The sequence below is a fragment of the Acyrthosiphon pisum genome, chromosome A3 (assembly GCF_005508785.2).
Source record: "Acyrthosiphon pisum isolate AL4f chromosome A3, pea_aphid_22Mar2018_4r6ur, whole genome shotgun sequence".
NCBI lineage: Eukaryota > Metazoa > Arthropoda > Insecta > Hemiptera > Aphididae > Acyrthosiphon > Acyrthosiphon pisum.
Window position 1 is genome coordinate 39,445,281 of NC_042496.1, and position 25,457 is coordinate 39,470,737.

At 34.0% G+C, this 25,457-nt stretch overlaps 1 protein-coding gene across 2 annotated transcripts; it reads left to right on the forward strand.

Annotated features, from left to right (window-relative positions):
- Positions 1-10: 10 nt before the first annotated feature.
- On the forward strand, positions 11-25,132 carry LOC100169407 (jmjC domain-containing histone demethylation protein 1). 2 transcript variants are annotated; one of them, XM_029491164.1, is made up of 18 exons: positions 111-526; positions 5,984-6,134; positions 6,199-6,324; positions 7,331-7,503; positions 7,722-7,922; positions 7,981-8,250; positions 8,319-8,468; positions 8,536-8,727; positions 8,835-9,065; positions 9,135-9,296; positions 9,369-9,458; positions 9,539-9,628; positions 9,695-9,817; positions 18,702-18,827; positions 18,968-19,144; positions 21,664-21,840; positions 21,927-22,323; positions 23,799-25,132. In XM_029491164.1, the coding sequence occupies exons 1-18, from the start codon at positions 452-454 to the stop codon at positions 24,428-24,430; spliced, it is 3,543 nt and encodes a 1,180-aa protein (XP_029347024.1). In that variant the 5' UTR covers positions 111-451; the 3' UTR covers positions 24,431-25,132. The 2 variants fall into 2 exon arrangements, with proteins under 2 accessions (XP_008186480.1, XP_029347024.1); XM_008188258.3 differs by lacking the exons at positions 18,702-18,827; positions 18,968-19,144; positions 21,664-21,840; positions 21,927-22,323; positions 23,799-25,132 and adding an exon at positions 14,562-16,824 and having other exon boundaries at positions 11-526.
- Positions 25,133-25,457: the final 325 nt, after the last annotated feature.

Below are 25,457 nucleotides of genomic sequence, written 5' to 3' on the forward strand. Positions count from 1 at the left end.
GAAGTAGTAATAGTAGGCGGCGGCGTTTTTTTCCCCGCTTTCTCCTCCCCCGCCGCCGCCGTCGTCCGGTACACGCAGCGCTAGCGCGACCACCAGTCACGCCGCGCGCCTTGCCTCGCCCGTGGTGCGTACCACACGGCACACACACCACACACGGACGCGCCGCGCGCCAGTTGCGTCCGCACAAACGACCGCCGTACCCGTGCGTCGTGTCGTCTCCGCCGCGTACACAAACGTATAACAAACGCTATCGCGGTTTCGCTATTATTATTATTATTATTATTATGGTTGTTGCTGTAGTCGCGTGTGAGTGAGCGTCGTAGCGTCGGGCCCGAGCGCGCGCGCCGCGAGTGAGTGCAAGAGAGACCGACCGAGTGCGAGTGACGTCGGTGCGAGCGCAGCGACACTGCTGCGAGTGCGCGCGCGCCGTTTAGAACGCGGTCGTACGAAAATGGCGTCATCGTCGCGCGACAGCGAGCCCGGGAAAACGATGTCGACGCACCACCACAAATATTCGTCGAGAATCGTGAGTAAAACGCCCGTTTCCGTGGGGGGAGGTGTTCGCTTGGTGGAGCGCCCACGCGCTGGTACGAATTATTCGCGCCGAAATTTTGAGTCCGAATTCTTCTTCACCGCCTCGACGATGAGATTATTATTATTTACTTACCTTCGTCGTCGTGGTAAACGTTTTACAAAACCCCTTTCATAATATTATAATATGAAGTCGATATCTTTCTCTCGTCTTGTCGTGACGACGTTGGTAATAATATTTATATACCGTCGTCCAACCAGGACCTTATGTTTACCGTACGTGGGTATTTCTACTCTGCTGCGAAATAATTACGTTATGTTGATGATGTCTTCTAAGTGATTTTCACAGCAACACTGCACTATGTAATTTCCAGAGTAATTTCCGTACCTGGGGCAATCAGGTACCTATTATATATATATCGTTGTATAATATTATGGGCAATACGCGACGCCGCCGTCCACACACCACCTGTTCATCGTCGTTTAATTTCGAGTGCGGACGTCACACCCATTATACAATATATTGTCGTATTCCCTATATTATTGTTGTTATCGGTATAATATGGTTTTTGGTTTTAATCCAGTTCCCGTTTAGTAGAATTGCGTCGAAATATTATAATATTTACTCATCTCTATAAGTACTATGTGTCTTAAAACATTTTCGCGTAAGACAATAAATTATTATTTGGCAAATAAGACGGCGTTTTCGACAATGTCATATTATATTATATTTAGGAGTGAAATTCGAGTGCATAATATGAAATATGAATGTATGCGTGTGATCAGACCGCGTGCATTCAGCAGTGTATCATGTGTATACACCAGTAGTTATTGGTCTTAGTTTTGGGAGCCGGTTTTACTGAGCCTGTTGAACATATTTTTTGGTTTCGAAAGTGCCCGTAGTGTGCACGTATTGTTATTTAAATCGCTTTATTGTATTAGATTACGGTGTCTGTAAAGATACACTTATATTAGAGGTATATCTTATGTTTAAATCCCTAGTGCGCCCAAAGTAACCGAATTGTGGTTAAGTGCGATCTTCTTCATTACATCATTACGATTATGTTCACGAATTCAATTGTATCAAGCAAGGTATTATTAACATAAACTTGACTGATTGGATCCGGCTTAAAAAGTTATCATTGCAAAATTAAAACAACTGATGGTTTCGCTAACACTACTCCAGAACATACGTTCGAATGAGTCGAGTTTGATAGTAGCCCTTAGACATAAAAATTCGAAATGAAATTTAATTTACTGAAATAATTTTGTACATAGAAGTATAGAACACAATTATTTCGATACTAGTAATACTAGTAGTTAGGTTAGATTAGGTTATCTAGTTATCTTATAGTTAGTATACCGTACATTTGCACTTAGTATGTATCGAATATCTCCGAAAATGTATAATTTATCGCTATAGAATTTTCCCAAGTCAACTAAAAGTAGATGACCTAATTGTAGCATGCAAGGTCTAATAAACTTAAAACTTAACAGGATGGTGTTAAGTTTTAAACAGATATCATTGCTACATTAAAACAACTGATGGTTTCGCTAACACTGCTCCAGAGCATAACGTTCGAATGAGTAGAGTTTGATAGTAGCCTTTAGACATAAAATACTGAAATAAAATTAAGTAATGAATTTTTGTAGTCTACATGTTGTTTTCAGCCTCATCACAACATTTTACCTATTATAGTTATTTGTATGTTATGGTTGTGTGTTGTGTCAAAATAACATTTAATATGACGTTCCCCTACCACCAGAGGTTTAAAGATTAATTCTGTGTTGGAAGAAGTGAAATAATTTTGAATTCCCAAGTCAACAACTAAGGTAGCATGCAAGGTCTAATAAACTTAAGACTTAACAGAATGGTGTAAAGTTTTAAACAGATATCATTGCAATATTAAAATAACTGATGGTTTCGCTAACACTACTCCAGAGCATAATGTTCGAATGAGTTGGGTTTGATAGTAGCCTTTAGACATAAAAAAACTGAAATAAAATTAAGTGATGAATTATAATTGTTGTGCCTTGTCACATTATACCTATTATAATCATTTTTATGTTATGGTAGTGACTAAATTGTGTTAAACGTAACAACACTAACATCATGACGTTCCCCCTCCCCGGGTGTTCATTGTTTATAATTATATGTGATTATATACTTTGAAGAAGTGAAATAATTTTGTACATTTAACTCAATGATATTTTGCTCCTCGTATATTATATCGTTGGTATATCGTTGGTATATCGTACGTTGTGCTGAAATGAAGAGTCTGAAATGAAAATCTTGGAAAATATATTATCATAACAGAATATTAAATCCCCAAGGTACTAAAAGTAAATGGCCGAATTGTGAGTTAAGCGCACGCTTCATCATAATATCATTAAACGACCATCTTGACGAATGGTAGCACGCAAGGTCTCGTAAACTTAAGCTTGATAGACGATGTCAAGTTAAAACAAAGACCATTGCAACATTAAAACAACTGATGGTTTCGCTAACACTTCTCCAGAGCATTACGTTCGAATGAGTCGAGTTTGATAGTAGCCTTTAGACATACAAATTCAAAATGAAATTTAAATTTACTGATGAATTATTTTACCTAGTCTATGTTTTTGTAAACTTTATCACATTTTATCTATAATAATAAGTTTTATGTTATGGTTTAGAGCTTATGTAATTGTGTAGGTATATCCTAAATTCCTAACATAACGTTAAAACAACTTTTTGTAGCACGCCCTCCTAACGAGTTAAAACGATAATAATATTATACTCTCTATTTCGTACATCCAACTCGTTGAGATTTCTGCCACTATAGTATTCCTAGTTAAAGTCTCGCGTGAACATATTTTATTTAAACAACCTGTGTTCACTCTTTAGTAAGCGTCTATATATAATATTTTATTGTGCCGACAAACGACGAATCCGACACGCAATCCGACCACCGTTCACATTGGTTCTATTTTCAATGTATTGAAATTAAAAAAAAAAATCAACGAAATCAACCCAAACACACGAAGGAAGATGATGGTACCTACACTGCGCGACCGTAACAAAACTGCGCGCGATTGTTCGTCGTGAAATCGCTCCTCCGCGCGCGTTCTATACCTAACACCGTGTATCGTTTGCATACCTGTGCAAACCAAATAAATCATAAAAATATTATAATACCTGTATGGCGTTTTTTATACAGTTTCCGTTACGATAATAATTCCGAAGTTGTTGCGGCGTCGTATAGTATTTTGTACGTAATAATATTGTTCACTGGTGTGCAGGTGGAAAGAGGATAAAAAAAAACTGCCGGTCTGTTATAATGTTTAATTATTATCACACAACAACACACGTCAAACGTCGTCGAGGGCAATTGTACGCTTTTTCTGTAGTGCGATTTTTTTTGTTTGTTCGCGAGCCAGACGCGACGAGACCTTTCAGCCGCCGCGCGCGCTCTCTGCTGCAGTCGCGTCCACCGTGTGTGTGTGTGGCAGTCTGCGTGGAACGCGGCGGCGTACGTGACGTAGTCAGCTGCGATTTTCTTCGCCGTCACGAGTAAAATAATGCCGCGCGTACACTACGATAACACTACGTCTCGTGTGATGGCAATGACTGTAGTTGAAATGTCAATGGGGTCGTTAACTGTCGATCGAAAAATCAATAATAATATTACACGATCGGGATAGCCTACTCCTCGGCCCACCAAATAAACGAGTTTTAGTCGTATCCACTAACGACAGACCGGCAATAAAAATTATCTCTAATATTATTTTATCGTTTGATAACCGTGACCGTTTGGCGTAGTTTTCTGGTACACGATATCGATTACGATTTTCGTCTGTCTCACGTCCGGCCTATCGTATTATCTGAAATTTTTTTTATCACATGTGTATCACATTAATTCTACAATAATAGTAGCGGGTCGTAAGTGGGTGGGTGTGCGCGTCGCATTTTTGTCGCGTCATATTGTGTGTGCACGCCGTCGTGCGTTTTTGGTCAAGTTACAACCGTTGTTTGGCAATCTCCGGATGAATGATTTTAAATTCTTCAACCGGCGTGGGACTCGTGTTTTTCGGAAATCCAAACCGTGCACAACAGTATTAACTGGTGTCGTCCACTCGTGATGAATTATTATTTTGTTCGCGTCGAATGATACATATCATATGCTTTTCATTTTTTAAACTTTAATCGGCGGCGATGTCATTTTCAAATGTTGTACCCCCCCTGTGTTTTCCGATGACGCCGCTTGCGTTATATTCTGTTATACCTACGGGCTACATGTTGTCAGATTATTACCTTTTAAACGTGTTTGCACAGCGCCAAATTCCGATCGGAACACCGAATATCAGTTTTTCGGGGTCACCTCTGTTGGCAAAAGTCTAACCGGGTGACCCTATTTATCTTTATTTTTTTGCCATCAATTTTTGTGCATACCTTAACTGCGGCTATCTGTAACACACGGGCACCTTCTATTTCTAAACTTTGAATTAACATTTAAATGTAGTACAAAGATTTATATCGATCATCTGAACGCTTTTAAAAATAGTAGAGTGTATGATAGTGATTAAAAGTATTCTAACTAAAATATTATATCGAATATATTAGCGCCACTGGATAGAGACCATATATGTGCAATAGACTTGTTTATGTAACATAGCAATGGTGTTTCGTTTTTACAAAAAATGTTTGACTAGTAATTATTATAATATAAATCATCAATAAATAAAACATTGTACCTATAAACTATATACTTAATTTAATTATTAATATTTGTACATGCAAAATAATATGGACTATTGTATGGAATATACATATATTTTAATTCCACGTCATAATAGGTATTCAATCGTATATGATAAAATTGTAATCAATGGGCTTTTTCATAAAATATCGTATACTTTTTATTTAGAGGTTATAGTTAACATTTTGCTATATCCTGGCTTTGTCAAATGTTTATATATATATATATATATATATATATATATATATATAAACAATACAATGAATACGGCTTGAATTAAATGCGCTAAGAAAAATATATTTAATATGCAAAAATATGTAATCTTACATGAAATATAAAAATTCAAAATTACGTTTTCTTAACACAATTATTAAATATTAAATTTAAATAAAGATATAACAAAGACTACAGCGTTCTATATTTATTAAATAGCGAATATTAGCTTTATCATTTTATGTATAAGTCATCTTTTTCTAAACAAATTTGTACCTATTCATTGACCACAAGCACTATTGATGACAACAGCAATCTAAAAATAATTTGTCCTAAAAATAAAACTCAAATTATAATAATATTAAAATCAAACGTAAAATAAAAACATTTGGCTTTTAAGGATTGATAAATTATAATTTATCAATAAAAATCTTTGTTATTAACATTATTAAACTATTAATTGTCCAACATTTTAAATTTTTAATTCATATGGCTTACAGAGAACACGCAAAGAAAAGAAAACATATTCAGAAGACTGGGCATATGGCGACGAAGAAGAAATTGAAGGTGTACGATCCTTTAGTTTACAAGAAAAGCTTGACTCCACACGTTATTTGAATCACAACTTTAGTAAACAGATGGATGGAAAAGGTATGATTTTTACAGTTTAAATTAATAATAAATTAATTTTATTTTTCAATATTTATTTTTTTAGATTTTACAATTTCATACCTTCAGAAACATGGTTTCGTAATACCACTATTATTTAAGGATAAAACAGGTCTTGGATTACATGTCCCAAGCCCTAATTTTTCTGTGAATGATGTTCGCACATGTGTTGGTAAGTGTAATGTTTTAAATTAGTTGCTTAATGAGTAGTTATAGTTTATCTTAATTTGATTCAGGGAAGCAATTGTTCACAGGGCCTGATTTAGGGGGGGTACCTGGGTGACTAGTCACCCGGCCCCAATTTTGGAACAGCCCTCATATTTTTTTGCTAGTTTGTAATTTTTTCGAATATTAAAAATTTTGTAATTATTTCAATTCAATGCAACATTGAATATTATTTTTGTAGAATCATAAAATTAAAACAAAAGAATGATACATATTGTCATAAATCATAATATTATATAATTTTAAATATTATATATGATATTGACATTTATGATACGTTTAAAAACTCGATTGAGATCATGTTTATCTCAAGATAGGCTTGATAATCTGACTCTGTTAACAGTAGAACATGAAATAACAAAACAATTATCATATGATGACATTATTGATGAGTTTTCGAAAGACCCGGGAAAAAGATCAATGTAATTAAGTGTAAAATGTAATTATATAAAATAACATATACATTTTTGAATAAGATAATACATTTATATGAGGCCTCTTTTTATTTAAGTCCCTGGCCCCGAAATTTGTAAATCAGGCTCTGATTGTTCATAATTTTTTATTAAATGATTTAAAATTATTAATCTATTTATATAATTATTATACACGGAAATGATGAAAAATGTTGGTATGTTTGAGTTTGTTATAATTTTAATATAGGTTTAGGTACCTACTGCCTACCTAAAAAAAATGAATTAAGTATTTTTAATTTTCTTTTGTTACTTCAATCTAAACATTTAGATACACGTAAATTTAGTTAAATATATCTACTGTCTACCTAAAGTAAATTAATTAAGAATTTTTAATTTTTCTTTTGTTACTTAAATATTTCGTAAATTTATAAAGTATTAATTTAAACATTTAGATACACACAAATTTAGTTAAATATTTTTTTTTGTTGAATATTCTTACCCTTTTATATTTTACTATAATTAATTTACTTTTTAATTTAGGTTCAAGAAGAATGTTAGATGTAATGGATGTTAACACACAAAAGAATTTTGAAATGACTATGAAAGAATGGACCAAGTATTATGAAGATCCGGTGAAAGATAAACTTTTAAATGTCATTTCACTTGAATTCAGTCACACCAAACTAGAAAACTACATTAAGCGTCCAAATATTGTAAATATTACTTCATATTATCAACTACTTAATTTAAAAAAAACAACCATTTATAATGCTGAACGTTATTATTTTATTAATATTTATTTACGAGTTAATTTATGTTCAAATGAGAATATTTGATAATAATTATTTTGTTTTATAAATATGCTATTGTTGTACTTGCTCTGCTTAATAAATCTACATTCAATTATAAATAGGTTTGTTTTTATATGTAGGTACGAGAATTGGATTGGGTCGATTGTGTTTGGCCTAAGCATTTGAAAGAGAGTCAAACAGAATCAACAAATGTCATAGATGATATGATGTATCCAAAAGTTCAAAAATATTGTTTGATGTCAGTTAAAGGCTGTTACACTGATTTTCATATTGATTTTGGTGGCACATCTGTTTGGTATCATATACTTAAAGGAAGCAAGGTAGAAATTGTCTATTTTTTATTTGTCAAATAATTGTTTAATTAATATTAATTTTAAGGTATTTTGGTTAATACCACCAACTGAACAAAACATAAAATTGTATGAACAATGGATACTGTCTGGTAAACAAGGTGATATATTTTTTGGAGATACCGTTGAACAATGTGGCCGTGTGTCATTGAATGCTGGAGACACATTCTTTATACCTACTGGTTGGATTCATGCCGTTTATACTCCAAAAGACTCATTAGTATTTGGAGGCAACTTTTTGCACTCTTTTGGTATTGAGAAACAGCTTCGTGTCGCAGAAGTAGAAGAATCCACCAAGGTCAGTATTATTAAACTTAAATTATTGTATTGATTTATTGAGACTTACTAATATAAACAAATGTTTAGGTACCTCAAAAGTTTAGATATCCATTTTTTACTGAAATGCTGTGGTATGTTCTGGAGCGTTATGTCTATTGTGATTTGGGTAAATCTCATCTTTCAGAAGGCGTTGAGACTTCACCTTCGACAGATGAGCATATACATTTCACTAAACAGGTAAAATACTGAAATAAAATGATAATAACAAACAGATTAAAATTATCGATTTTTAATATTCATACAGGAGCTCCATGGAATAAAAGCAATTGTAAAATATCTGCATATATTGCCACCGAATAAAAAAAATGTTCCTCCTCTGATCAAAGATGCTATTGAGTTGATCAGAAATGTGGCCATTGTGATAAATAAGCATAAGAATGATATACCTGAATATGCTATAAGTGGAAAGCCAATTCTTAAAATTCAAGGCGATAAGGTATGATATTAATAATAACTACTATTTATACAATAATTGTATTCTAATGCTAATTATAATTTTGTTGTTATATAATATTATTATAATAATATTTTTTATTTTTATAGGAAAGAGAAAGGAGGTTTTATAAGACAGCTGGTGATATGAACGCCAAAGTAAAAACTTCACGAAAAACAGCTTCTGGCGCAGGAGGGCCTAGAAGAAGACGTACAAGATGTAAAAAATGTGAAGCTTGTAAACAAGCAGACTGTGGAGAATGTTCATTCTGCAGAGATATGGTTAAGTTTGGTGGACCTGGTCGCGCTAAACAGACTTGTGTGATGCGTCAATGCTTGCAGGTACATTATTAAACTAAATAATGTAATTAATATTCAGGATCTGAATCGATGTATTTTTATATGTTATAGCCAATGTTACCAATAACCGCAGCTTGTGGGATTTGTTCATTGGACGGCTGGGGTCAACAAATTATTATTCCTATACAGAAAGCAGCTAAAGATACTCCTAGCCAACTTATGGAGTGTAGTGTATGCTTTGAAATTGTACATCCTGACTGCTTATTGAAACAAGTAAAAACATAATTATTGTAATAACTTCAGACTATTAATATTAATAAAAATTGTAAATTGCATTCTTTTCAGCCTATTTATACTAACAATGGTACTTACAATGAAGATCTACCTAATAGCTGGGAATGTCCCAAATGTTGTAAGGAAGGGAAAGAAAGCAAGGTAAATACAATTATAGATTTTAATTATATTGTAAGTAATTTCATATTTGTTAATATTTTAAATACTATTGACTGTTGTAGCCTCGCCATTTTCGTGCTAGACAAAAATCATCAGATATCCGTAGAACTTCTGTCAGTAGCAATGACACTAATCCACAAAAACGTTGTAAAGTAAGCAGAAATTAATATTTTAAAATTTAAAATTATTTTATTTATTTAAAAAATAATTAATTTTAGGACGAAGAAGAATACAGTGATACAAATTCTGAAAGTGATGGAGACAACATTTCTAATAAAAGACTGAAAATTGAGAAAAAGGAAAACTTATTAACGGAACGATCACCACCCTTGCCTTCAACGGTAAATATATTTTTCTTCATTTACTTTAATACACAGCTTTTTAAATATATTTTTTATTAGCGGATCATACATTTTTACTGTATATTGGTATTGCATTTTTTTTTTTTTTTTTTATTCTAGAAGCATGATTTTTTAACAAATAAAACTAATGTAAAATAAAATATTTTAACAAAACTGGTTAAAATCTAACAGTATCTAATATTATACATACTTGTAAATAAAATAAATTCTATATTAATGTGATTTAATATCAATTAAGTTATTAGTTTTAAAATGAGATACTAAAATTAATTTTTTTATGGAATGTATTAATAAGTATAATAAGGTCATTAAATTTTGTTTAAAAAATTATGCATTTTAGATAGAACTGTGGATACTACTACCTTGATTTGAAAATAAAATGGTATGATGATAAATGATAATAATGAAAATGATACTAGTCTTGTATGTTACCTACAGCTAAATGGTACCTTCCAAAATCTGTTGCGTGTGCGTGTATGCTACCTACTAATTAATTGCATGGTTATTTTTTTGTAGTACAACATAATTGTATTGCTGATAATAATATATATTGCAATAATATATTCATCATTGTCAAATTTTCTTAGGCGTTTTTATGTCATTACAGAAAACTTCTAACATAATAAATTTCTGTTAATGTAATAACTGTCCGCTACGCCTACCCATCTAAATAAATCTCAAGTTGACAATTTAACATATACTTAAATGTAATATCAAAAATCAAAGTTTATTTGCGTTGACCATTTCGTCAAATGTGTACTCGAATCTGATGAGTATTATTGTAATCTGATATTAATCTTGGTAACTGACAATTAATTGCAACAAATAAAAAATAATTAGAGATTAGAGATCTTTGCCTTGTTTGAATTATAATTTATGGTAGGTAGTGTACAACACTAAGGCATTGTGGTACATAGCATACAAGATATAATTACCTTAAAAATAATATTATTAGATGCCTTTTAACCCTTTGACGATTATAGACGCATATTTAAGTTTTGTTATGGTGTTTATCGAATTTTAGTGATATTATTTTTGTACAGATTTCAAACCTATAATTAAATATGTGCTGCCATCTGTCATCTAACTTTTCTAAAAAATTTTAACTAGATTAGAACGTAAAAGTAATATTTATTACAATTATCATTTTCCGTATGTATAAGAAGTTGCCTATATTGTCATATTAGTTCACTCGTCAAAGGGTTAATGGGTCAATTTTGGCAAACCGTTTGCAGAATAGCAGTCATAATTTTTTACAACTTATGATCACATTTCTGAATATGGTTTACCTTTTTCTCCTTTAATCCGAGGAAATATATTAGCAATAATGGCATTTATTAATATTATTGAAAATAGTTTAAACTATTACTTAAGAGGACGCCTCACCCGTATATGTCGTCTCTGTCTTACAAGTGCATAATATATCAAATTGTACGCTCGGCCTTAGGCATGTAGCTCCGTTAGCATAAAAATTAGAGTGAATTGACCTCTTATAAAACCTAGAGGTAAGATTATTATCTAGGCAATCTCATTGGCTTTTTATTATATTTAGCGAGTTATGAGTATTTTAAAATTGTAAATTGTTTGTACATCATCAAATACTCATAGTTTGCTTTAAAATTAAAATATAGAAAAAAACCTATGACATTGCCTAGATAATAATTTGACTTTTAAATTTTGTAAAAGGTCAATTCACTCTAATTTTTAAACTAACGGAGCTACACGTGTTCTGATGAGCGTACAATTTGCTACGTTACGCACTTGTAAGACTGAGATAACATATTATGCGGATGAGGCGTCCTCTTAACTGTTTTTTTTTTTTGTTCTATGTGGAATTTAGTTAATTAAATATTAACAACTAGAAATTCAAATCTAAATCAACACAATGACTGTTCTAATTTTTCTCATATTATAATGTTAAATTGCAAAAAAATGCAACATTTTACATAAAAGTTATTTTAGGTTGGTATAACTGTTTCATTATCGTTTATAAACAGTTTTACTAACTTTTCTATTGTACAAAAGTGGCTTTCACATTTAATTTATACTTAAATATTTTTCTAATTTTCATTAGATTGGTGTTGTTGATTTCTGTTACTGAAAGGTAGGCATCTAACCACATTTTAATTCATTATACTATGTATATAACAATGAAAAGTAAACACATCATAAACCAAACGTGTGATTAATTTCCAAGTAAAATAATATTATTAATATTTTGAATTATTTTCCCCGTGATATGATACTGTTCTATTTGACTTTAAACCTGAGTCAATAAATGTTAATAAATTGATGCACGTAATTTTTACTGAAATATTGTGTTCTTATATTTACACTATTAGGCTTGAGTTTCACTTACCAACTGGCGTTCATCTGGATGTGCAGATATGTAAAATAATGCTTTAATAACTTCACCATTGGTAGACACTTCTTGAAAACCGTTGTGTGCTGTCTTATAAACTAGTTTTCACTGCTTGTGTGTTTTGTAATATTAAATGGATACTGACCAGGTATTAAAAAAGTATTGTATGATTTTTTTTTATTATTATATTGCTTAACTTTTTTTACGAGTTACTTTATTGTCATTTTGTTAGAAAAATAATAATTATTATTTTGATTTATATTTATAGTGTTAATTAAATTTTTTTTCCAAGTATTTCTCTATTATACCATTAATTGTATAGTTTATCATAATATATTAATTTCAAAGTATGAATTATAGTTTTTGTGCAATTTATTTATACTTAAGATTCTGTGTGAACTCTGTACCTACTTGTTTTTAAAGATATTTTTTATATTAACTTCATTAAGAATACTGATAGAATTCAATTATGATAAATAGTCCAAGTTTAGACCTATCTTTATTTATAAAAGAAGATTGTTTTAAGATATTTTTCAAACAGTAGGGTATGGTAAAGAAAATCAGAACTACAAAAGGAAATTGATACACATATTATTTGCAGTTATTTTAATAAAATCAATATAACTATTCTACAATTGTATCAGATTAATTTGTAGTAAAGAACTTTGAAAATAAATTACATATTTAAAAATTTATTATCTGGAAATTTAATCATAAGTCCAGAAACATTGTAATATATCATTATGGTGTATTAGAATTTATGATTTTTGAATTTTTTTCATAGAATTGCAGTTTTAAGAGTTAATAATATTTTACTTTTCATTTCAAATAACATACCATTTTATATATTCACTGTTATAATATTTAGTCTTTAATTACTATGTTTAAGTCTTTAACATAATTTTTTTTTTGAGTTCCTAAAAACCATACAAAACTAAGCTCTGCTAAGAATCTTATTTCAATAATTGTAATTAGTTATCGACAATCCTTTTAAAACTAAAATATTCATTTAACACGATCTTTCACCGAAATAAGCGAAGCAAGTTAAGTCTGACATTTCATATTATGTAGAATTTTCTGATTTTTTTTACGGACACTGGGGATTACATGTTTAACAATTATTCTAATCACATTTACTTGTGATTTTGTGTATTGTAATTTTATACTACATATTTTCTTATTTACTAATTAAGATTACCATGTCCCAGTTGTATCTTTTAATGATATTTAAGTTGTTATCATTTTTTAATTATTAATTAATTTAATTGTTAAATTGCTGAAAGTTAATGGAGCTTAATTTGTTTTCCTATTCATTCAACATATATTTTGGGTCATGCTATTCAATGAATAATAAAATAATTAATAATAATAATAATTAATTTTATTGTGACTTATATAATGTTATATATTATTTTATTAATTTTTTTTATTATTTCCTTCATTATCAACTAATAAATTGTAAAATAAAATAAACCAAATTATTTTCCTCATTTTATCCTTAATCACCTACATTTTTTTTTTTTTACCACCATAATGTCTTGTGCATGATTTAACAATTGCTTGGTGTCTTGATCGTGTTTTCTGCGATTCAGTTTGGGTTATAACATAATAAAATGTCACTTCATTAATGCACATCAAGAGGAACACGAAACGTCTATGTAAATAATATATTTTAACTTAATTTTTGTTTTGCTATTGAACTGTTTTATGCACTATGCCTAATCCAATTTGCCTCCTTAACTGGTTTTAATATGTACTCATGCACTTGCAAAATTGTGCACGAAATTGTTACTTATTTCATTTATAAGTCGTCGGAAGCGGACGAATATTACAAGTAAGTCAGAAAGCTCGCGCGAATCTATCACCTAAGAGTGATGATTAAACGAGGTATTGCGCGGTAATGGTTATCAAGTTTGGTGCGTAAAATCGATAAAAATCGTGCTTTTTTTTTTTGAAACGAGCGTTTGGTGTATAAAGTTCAAATGCTAGACTTACAGGAGGTATTGTTGTACGTTGACTTGTGTTTTGAATTTTTTGAAAATTTCGAAGTTTTTCGAAACGATTTTAAAAGCGTATTATCGTCGCGTGTTTTTTAAATTAAAAAAAAAAATTGTCTTCGTTGTGTTTATTCAGTTTCCTATCGATATTTGACTTGCCGTATCTATTATCAGACTTCTGCCACCACCGCCACTACCACCACACCACGTACCGCGCGTAGTTTGCTGAGCCGTCTTTGTAATAATATGTAATATAAAATACAAACCGTTTTTGAATTTTCTGATTTCGAAATTTTACGAGTTCACTATATAGTCAATTTTTTTTAAAAGTAAACACAATATTTCGTTTGATATTTTTTTATAGAGATGGATGGAAGAGCATTCTATGAAAATGTTAAATCGTTCTGTCAAAGTCGAGGAGGCCCATATGTCAACGTACAACAACACCACCACCACCACCACCACCACCACCACTACCACCACAACCACCAACATAACCACCACCTCCACGCCCGCCGCCACCGTCGTCGTCACCCCGACAATCGCGGAGCTGCCGCCAGCTCCACCGCCACAGGCATCGCGCAAGATCGATTTACGCAAGCAGCTGGCCAGCCAACTGTCCGGCAGTTCGGGCAAACACTGCAACGTGCTCAAGAAACAGTCTTACGTGTCGAAACCGACCAAAGGTGGCGGGCATAAGTCTCAGTCTGGTGGACAAAAGTCTCAGGTCGGCGGACAGTCTCAAGGCGGCGGGAACGTAAACGGCTACCAGCAGCATAACAATAACCATCACAACAACAACAGTAATCACTGCGGGGACGCGGCGTGCATGCTTCCGGTGTTCGAGTACCTGACGCCCGCCGAGCTGGCCAAGTGCGCGCTGGTATGCCGCGCTTGGTCTGCAATGTCCATGGACCCGTCGCTGTGGCGCAAGCTGGACGTGACCGGCAAGCGGCTGACCGCGTCGTGCTTGGCTGGCGTTGTGAAGCGGCAACCCGAGGTCCTTCTGATGGACTGGACGGCAATCGCCAAGCGACAGCTGGAATGGATGATCGCCAAGCTGACACGACTCAAGGTTCTGTCGCTGCAAGGCTGCTCGTGGAGCGGCGTGACTGCGCTGCGCAGCAGCAGCGTAGTGCCGCCGTCGCTGGCCGCACTCGACCTGAGCTACGTTACCGGCATGACGGACGCGTCGCTCCGGGATGTACTGTCGCCGCCGTCCGACTCGCGATCGTCGTCCAACGACAACACAAACCGGGCGCGGTTCCGGAACCTGCGCACTCTGAAGCTGGCCGGCGTGGACATCGGCGACGTGTCGCTCAGGTACGTGGTGCAGTACGCGCCCAGCCTGGTCGAGCTGGACCTGTCGCAGAACTACCGGATCACGGATGCCGGGATCGCACAGCTCACCACGCCCGTCGGCAATGCCGTGTCCACGCTCGAGGTGCTCGACCTGTCCGGTTGCGTGGCCGTTACTGACGCTTCGCTCGACCACCTGCTCAAGTGCACGGCTCTGCGCCGGTTGGACTTGAAGCAGACGCCCAAGATCACCATGGTGGCCATCAACAAGTTCCTCGTGGCCAACGAGCGGTTCTCGGCCAGCGAGACCCGACTGCTGATCAAGTCACCCATGCCGCCGCCGTCGCCGGTCACGTCGACCGGAAGACGCGATTCGACGGGCAGCAGTAGTTAAGAGGCGTCGCACGCAGGAGTGGTAGTGCGTGCGTCGACGATTTAGTCGTTGTAGTTTTTTAAGTGCGACCGTAACCATCGCCGAGACGATGATGACTACGACGACGGACGGACACTCCGGCGCGTTTCGACATTAGTAGTAGTAATAATGTATAATTGTATATTTTTATAGCAAGTTTTTTCTAATATTATATTGTGTCGTCAGTTTTTTTCTTTCCAAATTCCAATACGCGAAAAGGGGGATTTCATTTTGTTTTTCGTATAGTATATATATATTAATATATTTATGGTTTATTATTATGTGTTTCCGGTTTAGTGCCTGATAGTATTATTCGGGTCGTACACGACTCGGTCGTCCCAATGTGTGTTTGGTCTGCCAAACTCTGGTTGACCGGGCACGGTTTGTAAGAATTTTTTTTTTTACTTTTTGCGTACGTAATAATATTATTATGTAAATACGACGTTTATCGACGAAAGACAATCTCTTCACGGGTTCATGCTCATTTAATTTACAATATTATTCTATTTCCGACTAATTTAAACCTTTAAGGAATTTGTATTTTTTTCTACGTTCATCAAAACGTCATCACAATTTTACTTAATTTTTATTATTTATAAACCACACAATTTGAAAAAAAAAAAAGACTGAAGTTTTGTTTGTATTACCGTTAGTTTTATAAGTATTACATTATATTATGCAATCAAACGCGTGTTGCGACTGTGTTAATGGACACTAGTGAAAGGACGGATGGCCTGCAAGTTAGTTAAAAAACTAATCGAAATTTATCAATACTCAACACTCTTTTGATAACCGTTTAATGGAGTGATGTTTGGTGTTTTTTTTTTTTTGTATTTAAATTATAAAAATGACTGTGTTTATTATTATTTTTTTTTTGTATTATTGTATTATGAATAAACTATCCATGTGTATGCAATTTGCTCGACATTTTTTTCTGTTCGTTCTCGTTCGATTATTATTCTAAATATCGTTAAACTCTTATAACATACTCCAACAGCGTCTTAAAAATACATTTTTAAACTACTCCAATATTCTGCGATTAAACAGAACCATATACTGTAAATATCTTTTCTGTATTGACTCGTAGATAAATCTATTATATACGTAATTGGTGGTGGTTGTGTATAATGTGTATATATAATAATAAATTGATATAATTTATCATAGTGTTTACTCCAATCGTCAACCACGTGGCTCTTGTATTGTATTACAATATTGTCATATCTACTGGATGTAAGAGTGACCGTCTATTTAAAACTATAAGCAAATTATTGTGATAAATTGATATCGATTGATCAATCTCAAGCGTGTGATCTCGGCAAAAATGATTCGTGGCATAATTCATGTGTTGCGAATAGGAGGAGGAGTAGAAAGAGTGAGCAAGAGGCTACTATAGTGGCCAGTGCCCCCTCCCTCTTCGTTCTCAAAAAATACAATATAATATTTCATTAATTATTAAAAATCGGCAACGTAAAATTTTTTTTGATTTAAACCTCCGTAGTCCGTTCACAGATTCTGGATCAGTCCTTGAGAGTGAGCTCGGTGGCGTTGCGTTTCCGTCAAAATTTGTTTTACCCGATCGTGAACTCTCACCTGCGAGCCTTGCGTGTGACGTAACAGTTTTCGCTAGACTTTGGCTGAGAAATTATTTTCTTTCGTTCGAAATACGGTTCGGGGGCACGTTACGATGAACTATCGATTCTTCATTATATATTATATATATACGTAGAATTCTATATGCCTGTATTGATTCGCGTTCAAATTGTATCGTAGACTAAATTACGTTTTTTTTATCCGATTACCTACCATTTACGCATTTTGGGTGTATGGTTTACGCCCCAAGTATATACAAATTATTTTATTGATTTAATAAGCGTCAGTATAATAATGTACTATACTTAGTACATGATTTAAGTACCAAACATGTAAAGAACAAATAAATTTCGCAGATATTTTAAGGACCTGTATACGAAAGATCAAAAAATAATTATTGTTTTTTAAATCAAAATGAAGTCCTATATAAATAATTGTCAATAATATATATTAACTATTGAGTACAATCGATTGTTAGAAATAATACATTTATGTACCTACATGACTTTTTTTATAATTTATTAATTAATGCTATGAAATATGATTTATTAATAATCAATGTAAAGTAGGTAAAATTATAAATAATGCATCACAGGCTACGAAGTAATAAAATCACTGACCTGGACATTAATTACTGATTTTATACGATACTATTTATTTCTTATCTCGTCTTGGGACTTATCAACCACTGATAACCACCTTTTATAATATATAGGTATAAATAATACATTCCAATATCAATAGCTACATTGTGTGTATAATATTACAATGTAATATCAATTACTGAATTACATGACACGTCATTTTTTAAAGTTTTCTATCTATCGGTAAACATTTTTATTAATTGTGTATTGTGCATGAATTTGACTAATATTTTGTGGCGGACTTGAACGTTTTGTAAGTAAAACCGATTACTTGCGGAATGCGCGGCGGTGGTGTGTATAATATTATTGTTATGATAATAACGTCTGCAGATAATAATCCTAATCCGCGATGGTGTCGTGTACGCGGTATTTTGTATTAACAACGCTCATAACATGCTCGGCGATGTCAATTGCACAATTTCTGTTTGTATTGTCGAAATGCATTTGGACGGCGGCGCGTATATAGAAGACAGTTAATCGACCCGATAAAAAGTCCCGACGAACCCAAAAAACCGTGTCGCAGTGTTTGTTGTACGAGCGTGTTTTCGTTTTCTAGGAACCGCAGTCGTCTTCCTGCAAAAACGAACGGCAACAAGTGCCGGCCACCACCACCACCACACCCGTCGAACCCGGCGCCGCCGACAAGTCCGATTTCGAGAACAAAACACCTCATAAAAAATTCGTAAGTCTCCTCGCCGTCGAGCCAATTTATACGATTACGACGAGATACCGTGTGTGTGTGTGTTTTTTGTTGTTTGTGTGCCGTCGCGATTATTAATAATTTCGTATTTTGTTGTTTTTTTTTTTGCGCGCGTGATGCAGAGACGGAATCTGACGGAAGAGAGGAAACCCGCGAAATCCGAACCCGGCACGAGCACCGGAAACCAGTCGCCCATGGTGGCGACGGCCGCTGTGGCGCCACCATCGTCGGAAGTGAAGTCGTCCGACGGCGACGGATCGAAACAAACCACCACCACCAAACGGCCGGCCGAGGTGAGTGTGCGTGTGATAAACCCGACGATGATAATAATATGTTATATTATATTATCATTGAGTTTTCAGTATGATATATCTAGAGATTCGCTCGGTCATTCTGGTGTGAAAAAAAATCGCAGCGAGATGATTGCACCATATCTTTGCACTGAAACAGTCGCGCAACCGGAATTTTTTCAAGAGGGAGGGAAGCTCCACAATTGTTTAAACATGGAGGATAATTTGAGTAAAGAAATAAATCTGGTACATGCGTACTAGTAGCAATGCGATCCGATGGGGGAGCGGTGACAAACCCACCCTGGACCCTTTCAATGGCCACCGGTTGCGCCACTGTATCATTGATATGGTTCATTATCTCGGTGTCTTACACCGTTTTGGACCACAGATATCTATACTATACTGTAGATAGCGAAGTCCTGTTATCAAGTGAAGCCCGTGGCTAACAAAACCGCCATATCATCGGGGAGCAAAATACTACTGCCATGTGCTAGGTTATTGGTATTGTGTTTAGAACAGTTATATCTAGGGCTCGGATTTATATGTATTTATGTAACCAAAGTATGTATTTATACGATAAAAATATGTACATAAATATGTGTTAAAGAATTCAAAATATGTATTATCAAAAAAAAATAATAATAATAAAATGTAATAAAAAATGTATATTTATCTAATTATATTGATTACAAACATTTATTAACATTCAATTTTAAATTTTTGAATCCAAAAGATCGCCGATATTTTCGTAAAATCTTAATAATAAAATAAAATGTGATAAAAAAATGCATATTTATCTATAGTTATCTAATTACCTTGATTACAATCAATAATAACATGCACTTTTAAATTTTCGAATTCAAAAAATCGTCGGTATAATAAAAAAAAAATTGAATAATTGTGAAATATGTAAAAACATGTATTTATGACAAAATATGTAAAATCAAATATAGCTCGTCTTATCAAAAATCTTGTGAGACAAATTTATCACTTGCCGAAATTAGTTTATCATGTCGCAGAGAAAATATGTATTTACATATAAATCCGAGCCCTTGGTATCCCGATATCCTTATAGGCAGTACACAGTTTATTTTGTAGAGGCATTAAAAGTAATTGACTTTTTAATTGTGTCGCTTACAGTTGCCAAAATGTGGTAAAATCTGGTCCGGTCTATAGACTTACCAACAATTTTGTTCGTTTAGTACCTAACCGTTTGAATTTTGAACAGATATCGTAATACAACACTCAAGTTTTCAAGTTGTATGTTGAAAATCCTTTAATTAATCACACGGATAATTTTAAAACTTTAAAAGGGGAATTGTTGTTCACGCAAAGAACTATGTTTAAAGTAGTTTATAATAGGTTTAAGAATTTAAATTGCTTAGATGATTGTTTTCTTGAAAACCATCAATTGCATCTTGTGTCATTGCTCTCAGATCTGTAAACAATATCTCAACGTACGTCTACACTATATATTGCTAAATCAATATAGATAAAATACTCAGCAAACTCAATACATTAAATAGCTATGTTATTGATTACAATTGTATGGGCATACTAAGATACCTAGATTAAATAGAAATAGGATTATACACACTTTTGTATAACTTTTTTTATTAACAATTATTGTTATATAATAGAATACTTAATTGTTTTCATGGAGATTTGTTCGTTCCACAAACTTATAGTATTGGAGTATAATATGTGTTAAGTCAATAAATATTTTAAATACTCTTGATTATTTGTATAATTAAACTTACATTTAATAATAACTATAGTGAAAATGTGAAACAGAAACAATGGTTTTTTTTACAAGTAAATAAGTGTCTACCTAGTATCATTTCTAAATTGTTATATAGGTATTTAAATAATATTTTCTGTAAATTAAATATTACAAAAGTGCTTTAACAAATTCAATAATATTTAAATTAATAATTCTTTTTTAGTAGGTAGTAATTCATGAAAGCGTGTGTCGCCCAATATCTGTGGTTTGGATGACCAACGAATTTCTAGTATATTTTACAATATACAGGTGTAACAGATTTAACTGACTTTTGGAATAACTTTTGTTATAATCAATATTTAAATTTTTTATTATATATAATTTATAGTCACTTGTGCTACACACATATTATGCAAAAAATTATTTTAACACTAAAATGTTGGATATAATCAAAATAGCCAATTTGTGAATCTGATTATAAGAAGAATTTTGATAGTAAAAACATTTATCTAAGTCAAGTATAGTTTATTTTTTAGAATTTTTTAAAATATCAATATTTTTTTTTGTTAATTTGCTGACATGAGTATATTTCTTAAATTATTTACTAATCATTTAATTTTAACAATTTTTGTCATACGTTAAGTAGCATAATTTTTTTTTTCTTCAAGTCTTTCTGTTACACCTTGTATATTATGCTCAATGATATTATTTATAAAATATATGATAGCTAATTTAATGATAGCCAGTTGGGAAATTGGAAAATCTCAAGGAAGATAATTTAATCTGCGCACATTTCCGTTTTCAGCCTGCCGAGATAAACGTGATGGAAGCGTTCGACCGGGGCACCGTCAAACGGTCATCGTCCCCGTCGGCGGAGGCGGTGATCAAGATGGAGGCGGCCGAACGGCCTTTCGAGTCCGCCAACACGGTAGCCGATTCCGGCGTGATCGTCAAGCGAGAAAAGCTGTCACCCATACGCATAGTGAGTACCTTGCTTATCTACCTGCTAACTACGACGCCGAACGTGAAATTATACCGCGGGTAACCGTGTTCGTGGTTCGTTCGCAGTCCGAGTACATACCCGAAACGAAGGCGGCTCCCGAACAACCGACGAACGGCGGTCCGGTGTCCGGCAGCGTCAAGATCGAGGAAGAGATCCGGACCAACGAGCCGATCGCCAACAACGTGGACGTGTCGATCGACGAGATACTGTCCAACTCGAAAAAGAGCAACCACATGCCCAAGTACGTGATTCGACCGGTGCCGAAGTTAGACACGGAGGAGACGGACAAGGAGCCGTGCAGGCGGTGTTCCACGCTGGTGCACGTGTTCAAGTTCCTGTCGGCCGAAGACCTGAAGCACTGTTCGCTGGTGTGCAAAGACTGGTACACGGCCACCATCAGCCCGGCACTCTGGAACCGCATGGATCTAACCGAGACCGTAATCACCCCGAAACTGGTCAAGTGTGAGTATAACCTTCAAGTTATTATCAACATCGTGTCGACATTTTCTTAAAAGCTTAATTTATCATCAGACACGTGTGCCGATTTCACAAACCACCCCCCCCCCCCTTAGATAACACACAACGACAGCGAGTATATTGAACACTCTCCTCTTCAACCATTTTTATTTTATTCAATGTGTCCTGCAAAGGAGTGGACCGACCGGTGTTACATGATAATATATATATTATTAAGTTATGAAATAAAAACCTTTAAAGGGGCTCCAACTTTTTTTAGTTATGAGCAATTCAATTTTTTTCTAAATAAATCAATCCTATTGCACATTTGCTGATGTGTCTTCAAAACTTTTCAACTTTTTATCGTAATCTTTTTTTCCGCAGTTCTATACAATTAAATTTTATATTTTAGTTGCTATCTTAATTTTAATACTTTTCCACTTACCTATACTACCCCATACCTATATAGGGGTGGCAAATAAGGTGTATTAATCGAAAAAAATGATTTCACGGAAATAATTCTCAGGCCTTGTCGATTTGTCAGTAGAGTAATATGGACAGAGAGATTGTAATCTTTCAGTCGGGTAAAATATTTGAACCTAAATTCAATAAGTTAGGGAAATGGTATTTTCTAAAAATATTATAAGCGTTTCTTATTTTATTTTATTTTGTTTTATCTAATTTAAGAAAAATACCAAACATCTAAAATATAGTTTTGCTACTTTTACTCAAATTGTAGTAAAAAATCTTAATTCAAAAAATACAAAATTTGTATGATAAAATAATAATATGTTTTTACTATTGATCGATTGTGTGTCGATAAAATATTAAATAATAACGCTTTAGAAGAATTTATTATGTATATAGATAATCTCGAGTAAGGGAGTGTTACCACTACGTGACTCCTCCCATCAAGTTTTTCATGTATATATATTTTTTTCTTCTACCTCATATTCTTATTGTTTCTAAAGGAATAGATTGTATATAACGTATAAGATATAAAATATATAGACTAGCTGAATAACCCGCTTTCGCCCGTTACAAGTTTTTTTGTGTTAAAAATAGTTGTTTTTGGGTACTTTTTTAAGTGACGACGATATTGTAAGCAGCTGTTTGTGCCGCCGTGATCAGATGACAAACAACTTATCCGTAAGATCTTTATGATACATTTTTACATGCACTGATTAAGCCATTAAGGTGCACTATCAATTTAAATGTCTGTGAGTTTTCTATCACCACAAAAATGCTACAAGGGTTTAATTTTGGGAAAACCTTTCTTATTAGCTCTCTACGTCTTAAAATGAAACTACTGACAAAATTTCATACTCATGGCTAGGCGATGATAAATCAGGACAAGTTCTTTTATATTATATTTAGCTATTTATTATTCAAAATTATAAAACTACATAAAATATTATGATTCAAAGGGTCTGTCGATTCTCGCGATTGTCTTGCTGATTATTTTCGTATTTTTTTTTCAGACGTCATGGTCAGGCAGCCTAAAGTGCTGATTCTGGATTGGTGCAAGATCACTAAAGAACAACTCTCGTGGCTGCTTGTTCGATTGCCACAGAGCAAGGCGCTGTCGCTGCAGGGCTGCCCTTGGTCCACGGTGTCGTGCCTTCGATCGTGCGTGTGCCCAATGCTGACGTCGTTGAACCTGAGCTTCGTGCCCACCATGGACGACGCGGCTCTGCAGCACATCCTATCACCTCCACTGGATCACCGACCCGGGCTGCTCGACTTGGCCTGTCGGCTGTCCAATCTGAAGTCGCTGAAGCTGGCTGGCAGTAATGTCACCGACGTGGGCGTCCAGATCATTGTCCAGGTGTTACCCAAGCTGTCTATGCTCGATCTGTCGCAGTGCTACCCGATCACCGACAACGGTGTAGAGTTGTTGACCCAGATAAGTGGGCTATCCACCTTGCAGCTGTCTGGCTGCACGGGCATCAGTGAACAGTCGCTGAAGATGCTCGGAAAGTGCAAAAGCCTTACATACCTAGACCTCAGGCACACGAAGCTTACCAAGTCGTCCATCAACAAGTTTGTGGCCAACCGGGAGGGGTTCAAGGCCTTCGACTCAAAGCTTATCGTAAAGATTGACAAGTCCTGATACAGGCTTGACGCTCCCGAACATTTGGTCTTCGGATTCTAACCGCATATCATAATTTCGGCGGCGGCGCGCAGCGGTGCATGTACATATTGATAATAATGTATATAGTGTACATATATTTATTATATTACATTATATAAGAACATATAATATAATATATAAGTTATTTTATAAACAGTGTTACGCGTACCTACAGTATTAGTTAGAGAAAGAAATATTGTATACCTTTTTTTTTCACATAAGCCTGTGTTTGTATTTTCAAGACAAAGGATATTATTATATTAAATATTATTAACGTCAGTCCGTTTGATTGATGATCACTGCATATAATACAGTATTAATGACACTCATTCCTGCTCACATGAAAGTTTCCAATATTTTTGATTTTATATAGTGTAGAAAAAAATAAAAATTATGTTATGACACTTGTAAGTTATTGTCATACATATTTTATATTATATTTATATTTTAAGTGCCTAATATTGTTCTTATATACATAATATAATTTATCATACTTCTAGTCTAAGCAATACTAACTATTATGATTTATTGTATAATTTACGAGTATGCGAGTCGGATACCTATTGTGAACATATTTTGTTTTTTTACGAATAATTTTTCCTTTTGTTTTTATTTTTTTTTAACATATTTTAATTATAATCAACACAAGAGTATATAATAATAAAGATGAAGAGTAAAGAATACACATTTTTATTTTTTGGTATCTATTATCTGGATGTTGCCACCAGTGGAGTGGGGCCCCACTGCAAGTAGTAACTCCTGAGGTTTACCAATTATTATACGACGAAAAAACGCATCTTTCTCGGAAAGGATGCAGCGGTAGTAAAAGTAAGTCTTCTGTCCTATCCAACCTGTCGCGTGCAGTGTCCATCAACGACAAAAGAAAGTCTCGAAGTGCATATACGAGTTATAATATGGTAGTTTTAGAAGTTGGGGTGCGAAAGGTCTGACGACTTGGTTCGTATGAAGAACGCTTCCGATAAGATTTGCACGAAAACTAGGATGG

What these genes read in the sequence shown, in the direction of transcription:
- LOC100169407 (XM_029491164.1), top strand. Translation starts at nt 452, where the DNA reads ATGGCGTCATCGTCGCGCGACAGCGAGCCCGGGAAAACGATGTCGACG. An exon ending in TTAAAATTCAAGGCGATAAG is followed by an intron (nt 8,728 to 8,834) that starts GTATGATATTAA and finishes TTATTTTTATAG; the next exon opens with GAAAGAGAAAGGAGGTTTTA. An exon ending in AGCTGTCACCCATACGCATA is followed by an intron (nt 21,841 to 21,926) that starts GTGAGTACCTTG and finishes GTTCGTTCGCAG; the next exon opens with TCCGAGTACATACCCGAAAC.